The 7,704-nt window shown below is 43.5% G+C and overlaps 1 protein-coding gene across 1 annotated transcript; it reads left to right on the top strand.

Annotated features, from left to right (window-relative positions):
- The first annotated feature begins 3,707 nt into the window (after positions 1–3,707).
- LOC121333516 (pre-mRNA-splicing factor ISY1 homolog) lies at positions 3,708–4,574 on the top strand. Its single transcript, XM_041399910.1, has one exon. It carries the CDS (start codon positions 3,732–3,734, stop codon positions 4,572–4,574), a length of 843 nt encoding a protein of 280 aa, XP_041255844.1. The 5' UTR covers positions 3,708–3,731.
- The last annotated feature ends 3,130 nt before the right edge of the window (positions 4,575–7,704 follow it).

Genomic DNA, 7,704 nt, shown 5'->3' with positions numbered 1-7,704 from the left:
AACAGGGAAAATCAACAATTATGCTCAGAAGAAAGAAAAGGGAATAGAAAGGAGATAGGTTAAGATGAAAAAATGTCATTGAACTGGAAGGACTGACTGGCCATATAAAAGTTTGCAGTACTGTTGGCTAGGGACAAGTGGGAATGAAGCAGAGGAAATGACAAGATTGGTCAAACACAAGCAGTAAGAGCTCAGAAGAGGCCAGTGTTCAGTGAAAACTGCCCTGGAGAGCTGACTGGGGCTGCCCAGCGTGTGGTGAGATGCGCAGCACAGGGCTTGTGTCAACACCGGCCACAGGAACTGGAGGGAGAGACCAGAGAGAAAAAACATGAAAGGAGAAAGAAATTGGAGAAAAATACTCATGGGTTCAGATCACAGGATTTAGGAAGTATGAGGAGAGAATACCTTAAAAATTGCATTTATATGAGAAGAAAGAGAGCAAAGAAAGAGAGAATAGAAGGGATGAATAAGAGAGAAACCTGAGACTCCCAGGAAGTACTTTGATTCAGGATGGACAATGGCAATTTGCAAGGAAAGACAGTTACTTGAGTGTTGGAATAAATCAACCAAGACTCCATTTTCTTCATGCAGAAAGCAAATTCTTTATTCAAAAAGCTCATATTTGTAGGAAATATCAGAAGGAACTGTGTTAAACCTAACTGGTCAGCAATATAGTGAAGCTCAGATCATTGGTCAGAAAGGGCTATTGTATATGTCTATCAAATTTTCTGTCTCTAGATATGTTGACATTTTTGCTTTGTGTGTTCTCGTGGGACAAATATTATTGTTTACACAGGTGCATTTATTTTTCACCCTCAGAATAGATTGTGGTGTTAAACAACTTCTCATTCTTAAAATAGCTTCACATGGGAACTTGCAAATTTCTTGTAAGCTGCAGTTAGAAGAAATGACAGGCCAGCTTTGGCAATTTTAGCAGAATGAGGCCAGATTTCATAAGGCCTGTCTTTCATAATTATTCTACCTGTCTTTAATATCTCACCCTTTTAGTTAATTTAAAAAAGGCTCAAATGTTCTGATGTTAAAACATCTCGCTCTTGTGAGCTATTATCTCATTAAGGTTATCACTGGTTATCTATTAGATATGGGATAAGATACATAAAAGACTGATTACAATCAACAAAACATATCAAATTCTATCATGCCATTGGCACAGGCTTTCAGAGCATGAGAAAAGAAAATAATAATGTCCAATCTCTCTTAGGGAAATGGAAACAAATGACCATTGTTTTAAAGTCCAAATAGTTGAGACTCAGGAGAAAGTTCATTAGCTGGAAATGTTGATCTGTGACATCACTGAATGCCCTCCTGGATCCTGGAACAAGGAATAAAGAACCTCCTATGAAGAAGGTTAGTAGGAACACTTATCATGATGATAACATAAGGCTTTTGGCAAATTGCCTCTGTAGTTTGCAGACACAGCTATGTCTTGGCAGTCCTACTTCTGTTCCTGTTCTGGCCTGAAGGCTGCATGGTGATGAGGTTGTTTCTCTTTCCACTGGGCTTCATTTTCTCGGAGGCAATCAGTGTCTGATTGAACGAACGGGTGACTGCTATGAACCTGCTGATGATAAACCACAAGCACACACTCTCTTCAAGCCAATGAATCAATTAGACTCTTCTGTGGCACACTCACTTGGGATTTAGATTTGATGATCTTTTTTCCAAGTTTCTAATGCAATGCATTAGACGCAATGATTTGTTTTTTAAATTTCTAATGTACATATTACATTATTTGGATGTTCTTAAGGCACTAAATTCCCCTTCTTTTCATTTTCTTAAAATGAAATGCATGAGTTTGGTTATGAGCATGAAGAAACATCAAGGCAAAAGAATACATGCAATGAACAAGAAAATGACAGCAATCAGAAATAAGTCAGATACAACAATTAAGAATATTTCAGATAATACACATAATTAATAATACATGTGAAATTAGGTAATTAGGAATCTCTGTAATACTGTACCATCATCCCAGAGTCTGCAAACAGCTGACAAACATCAATTTAGTGAGGGCTTGGATAATTATTTCCAGATAATAATTCCCAAGCTCACTCTAAAAATAGGTTCAGCTGTCATATATAAAGGGTCAAATTGCCAAGTCAAAGTGATCTGAATCTAGTTTTGATGCAGAGAACATCTGGGTTTATTGGCATGATTCTCCATCCAGGTAGAGCCAAGGCCTGGCCACCACCCAAGCTCCAGCTGAGAGGGAATTCCCTAAACACATTTTAAAACAAGACTTTAAGAATAGCAGTTATGAGTAAAGGCCTTGGGGTTAAAGACTAATCAAACAATCTAGTAGGATCCCTCCAAAGTTTCCTTCAGGACAGAGATGCTTCAAACACAGCAAACTGCTGGAGTGCTTTTGTAATAATAACTGGGGAAAACCACTTGACTAGCAGTTTGGAGGAGGCTTTCAATGAAGCTCAGGTATATTTTATTGGAACTCTGAAAACAAATTATGAGACAGCATTGGGTCAAACCCTAGAGGGACTAGCCATAGAGCTAACCTGGTCCAAGAGATGCCTAAGCAGCTAGAGAACAAAAAAAAAGGATACTGAAATGACATGTGTCTCTTAGATAACTACAGAGATGTTAAAGCATATTAGAAACTGGCTATAAATACAGTAATAACATCTTATGAATAATGCCTGTAATAAAATCAGTAAATTCACATCATGTAATCGATATATCAGCGGTGACCATCTTAGGAATTTGAGATAACACCTTTCTAAACAGTCATGTACCTATGACAGTAAAATGAAACAAAGAAAAACACTAAAACAGCTTACAATCAATAACAGCCATAATGTAGAATCATAACTGACTCTTCTATGTCTTCTATGGAAGATAAAACAGCAGAGATTGTAATGAACAATAGAATCTTTGACAAAATCAAGGGTGAACACAGGTGTTTATCAGTGTTTCATCACAGCCGTTTTAGTCAGAGTTATTTTATCCTTTAAAAGAAAACAACTATATATCTTACAATGTAGAAAAGTAATATTTAGCTGTCTTAGATTGCAATGCAAGATGTAACCAGATGTATTCCATCACCATCTGTTAAAACCAGGTGGGGCAGTGTTCTTTATCTCTTCCATGACTCTCCCATGATCTCTCCCTCTAGGAGATATCTTCTGTTAATGGGCCATTGAGCATCACTGCATGACTGATAAAATGACATCATCCTATTGTGAGATGCTCCACCCAGAGGGAGGAGCCAAGCATTCCTACCTGGATATAAACTCAGATCAGAAGAGCAGAGGCAGCATTTTCCACTGGATTCCCAGAGGAAGACCAGATCCTTCTACATCACCAGCAGACCGTCAGAGGAAAACTTCTACAGTGGTCCTTCTACAGGATCACTACTTCAACAGAACCACATCTGTCACTCCAGGAGGACGGCAGCCACCATTTATTTGGACTGCTACCAACACTCTGACCAACAGGGTGTCAGGTTGTATTCTGACTTTGTTTCAGCAGTAAAATTTTTTTTGTGAGCTAATTGCTTCTCAGTTGCTGCAGATAAAATTCAAGGTTATAGGATTTAAGAACTTAAAATTAATTGCTGCAGGTAATCTTGGGAGAAGAGTAAAGAGGGAGCAGAGAGAGCTGCGGGCCCACAGGGGAGTGGGGCGGGGTTCAGTTCTGGGGCTTGGAGCTGCTGCGTGCACGGCGTGTTTGGTGGGACTGAGGGGCACAGCGGGACCATGGCTCGCAACGCGGAGAAGGCCATGACAGCCTTGGCAAGATTTCGGCGAGCCCAGCTTGAGGAAAGAAAAGTCAAGGAGCGAAGGCCTTTCCTTGCATCAGAGTGTAATGAGCTGCCCAAAGCTGAGAAATGGAGGAGACAGATCATTGGGGAGATTTCTAAGAAAGTGGCACAGATCCAAAATGCTGGATTGGGTGAATTCAGAATTCGGGACCTGAATGATGAAATCAACAAACTTCTGAGGGAGAAAGGACACTGGGAATACAGAATAAAGGAGCTGGGAGGTCCTGATTATGCTAGGATTGGCCCGAGAATGTTAGATCATGAAGGAAAAGAAGTTCCAGGAAACAGAGGCTACAAATACTTCGGGGCTGCAAAGGACTTGCTAGGAGTTAGAGAGCTTTTTGAAAAGGAACCCCTGCCACCCCCACGGAAGACTTGGGCTGAGCTTATGAAGGACATAGACGCTGAGTACTATGGCTACATGGATGAAGATGATGGGATTCTGGAGCCCCTGGAGCAGGAACATGAAAAGAAAGTTATAGCAGAAGCAGTGGAAAAATGGAAGATGGAGAGAGAAGCACGACTTGCAAGAGGTGAGGAGGAGGAGGAGGAAGAAAACATATATGCTGTCCACGAGGAAGAGTCTAATGACGAAAGTGGCAAGGAGAGAGAAGGTGAAGCTGGCCAACAGAAATTTGTTGCACATGTTCCAGTGCCAACTCAACAGGAGATTGAGAAAGCTCTTGTACAAAGAAAGAAGATGGAGCTGCTCCAGAAGTATGCCAGTGAAACCCTTCTGGCACAGAGTGAGGAGGCGAAGACACTTTTAGGATTGTAACAATAATGTTGGGGGTTAGGTTTTTTCTGTTTTTCCTTGTCAGTGTGGAATTTTTCCCCATTGAGTTGCACTTATGGCTGGGTGCTTGAGACAGCGGGGAGGGGGAACTCCTTTGGATTTTGGGAGTTTTCTCTTGGGTGGGTGGAGGGCACAGATACTGTGAGAATGGGGGGCAGGTAGAAGAGATGGGTTTGTGGTTGGCCTCTCTCTCTCGCTGCAGGGCTTCAGAGGACGATGGTCAGAACTGCAGCTTGGGGAAAGGAGTTGGCTGCCACCACCATAACCCAGCGGGGAACCTTTCTTCTGCTGCTGGGTCCTGCATCCCCCTGCCCTGCCAGAACATCCCACAGGTTCCAGCCATTGCTGGGGAGTTCTGATACATTCTCATCCACTGCTCCAGGATTTCTGCTCATCCCTGCCGTTCCAGACTCCTGCTTCCGAGAGTCCTGCTGGGGCACTGGGATCGGCTGCCTCAGGGTTTGTGAAACAAAGCCTCTCCTCCGTCCCTTCCCGTCTGGGCCCGGCCGCCATTGCCGCATGCTCCCCGAGGTCGCAGCACAGCGCCTCCTGCAGCCGTGGGGGAATCATCGCACCTGCCCCGCCCACCGGGAGCAGCAGCACCCCTGCTGGCTGTGCCCGGAACTGCACCAAGGGGAAAGCGCCACGGCTGGAAGCTGGGCCTGGTTCTCGGTTCTGTTTGTTACTAGTAATTAATTGTAAATGCTGTATTTATTGTTTCTGTTTACCTTGTTATACACACTAGTAAAGAACTGTTTTTCTTGCTCTCATATCTTTGCCTGAGAGCCTCTTAATTTCAAACTTCTAATTGGAGGAAGGGGGAATTCTCCATTCAAAGGGAGGCTCCTGCCTTCTCTAGCAGACACCTGTCTTGTAAATCAGGACAGATTTTGGCACCCAACAGTGGAACCTGAGGGCATTGAGAGAAAAAGAGTGAAAAAAGAGTAGCAGCTCTTGAGTAATCTAATTTGTGTGTGCTGCAGATAGAAACTTCTTTAGGTGTCATCATGTGGTCTAGCTTACCCTGTTTTGAGGGGCAAGTGGTTGTGGCTACATTTGCCCCATTTACAGGCCCATTTCTAAACGTGGGTCCTATAACTAAGGATACTGTGGCTGTTATCCAGTTTGCTTTAAGGGTTAATAAGGTAAGGAATTAATGGATTTTTAATTTCCTCTAGAAGGCAGGCACATGGATTCAGAGCTGTCACACACTAACTCTATGTTTTTGGAGTTACTTTAATAATGGTACCCACTGTGAGGAAATGACAGCAGGGGAAATCTTCTGCCAAACCTTCACCCAGCTCTTTGGATCTGCCCCGCTGTCACTATGATATTTTATGAAAAATCCTTTGCTAGGATTTTTCCCTCCTGAGAAGCTGAGAGCCTCAGGAAAGAAATGTAAACAATAACTATCTGCTGCTGTGGAATGCAACAGATGCATCTGTGATTGGTGCATTTTGGTTGTTTCCAATTAATGGCCAATCACAGATGCAGCTGGCTCGGACTCTCGGGGAGTCAGGAGCCTTTGTTATGCATTCCATTCCATTGTTTTTTCTAGCCTTCTGATGAATCCTTTTCTCTCTATTCTTTTAGTATAGTTTTAATGCAGTATTTTAATATAATATATATCATAATATAATAAACCAGCCTTCTGAAACATGGAGTTGAGATTCTCATCTCTCCACTTGTCCTGGGAGCACCCCACAAAGTATTCACCACATCCCACCAGTTTTTGAAGGGTTCAAACCTTCTCTAAATGCTAATGATATACAGTGGTTGGTGTTGCTGATAGGCCTATTCTGTTTAGCATTCAGAGATAAGGGGAGATTGACCTGGGTGACCACCCTGATACCTACCCCAGAGACTAGGGATGCTGTCCCAGAACCTGATATGGCACCAGAATCTAGGGATGCTGCCACAGAACCTGACACTGCCCCAGAGAACAGGGATGCTGCCCCACAGCCCACCTCAGAAATGAACCACCCAGACTGGGAGAGGGTTCTGATGAAGGAGAGGTGCAAAATGAGCCAGAAGCTGAAGGGAAATTCCCAGCTGGTGGGAAATCCTTCCCTGCCTTGAAGACGGAGAGTCTGATGGTGCAGCAGCGGAAACCACAGATGTTACAACTGTTCAGGTTCCAGCTGAACCGTAAAGGCAGTCATAGCCAGCAGCAGTCACCCCTGTAGAAACAAGGAGGTCTAAAATGAAATCAGAGCACCCAGATAAGGATAAGAATGGAGGGCCCTCACAACCCAGAGGGGAGCCAGAGGCTGCAGTCACCACTGAGTCCCTGACGTATGAAACTCTCCGTAGTCTGCACAAAGACATTGTACAACGGGGACGTGAGGCTTGTACAACCTGGCTACTCCGGGTCTGAGACCTTATGGGTACAGGTGTCCAGCTGGATGGTGGTGAGGCAAGGAAGCCTTCACCCAGGACTCAGGTATGAATCAGGTATTCATAAGAATAGATTGTTGCATTAAACAACTTCTCAGTCTCAAAATAGCTTCACGTGGGAACCTGCAAATTGCTTGTTAGTTGCACTTAGAAGAATGGACTCTGACCAGCTCAGTGTGAGTTGTCAGCTGAAATTCAAGCTGTGCCTGCTGATTTACCATATCAATGGAGTCAGGGAGCATCGATTTCTCATCCTAATTGGAGGCTTTCCGTAAGTTAGAAGGACATCAGATCACTCAGAAAGATGCTGGATTGGATTAAGCAAGTTTAGAAGATCTGAAACCTCTCCTGGCCACACAAGCCTTTTGTGCAGCATCTTTCCTAGAAATAAACAAATTAGAGTCAAAATTTATAGGTTGGATGCATAGTTTAGGTTTGAATTTCCCCCTGATCCTTCCATGCAGAGCAAAGGAATTCCCCTAGCAGTGTCTGGGCTGTTCCAGGAGCAGATGCTCCCCCTTGGGGCTCTCCAGCTTCAACAGCACCTTAAACTAGGTGAGCCCACTCATCACTTTCTGTGATACAGGCATGGGATAAATGAAAGTGATTGAATTATCCAGTGTCTGGGGGTCACAAAACTGTCCTAAGCACTGATCTCTTTTCTCTGGTGACCAGTTTCAGGATTTTAACCTCCTCTGCTTCCTTTTCATTGCAT

The sequence above is a fragment of the Onychostruthus taczanowskii genome, unplaced genomic scaffold (genome assembly GCF_017590055.1).
Source record: "Onychostruthus taczanowskii isolate IOZ18803 unplaced genomic scaffold, ASM1759005v1 scaffold17, whole genome shotgun sequence".
Taxonomy (NCBI): domain Eukaryota; kingdom Metazoa; phylum Chordata; class Aves; order Passeriformes; family Passeridae; genus Onychostruthus; species Onychostruthus taczanowskii.
The sequence above is the reverse complement of the archived record's forward strand: the minus strand, read 5'-3'. Positions and strand labels throughout refer to the sequence as shown.

Coding starts and splice junctions, on each gene's coding strand:
- LOC121333516 (XM_041399910.1), top strand. CDS start 3,732: ATGGCTCGCAACGCGGAGAAGGCCATGACAGCCTTGGCAAGATTTCGG.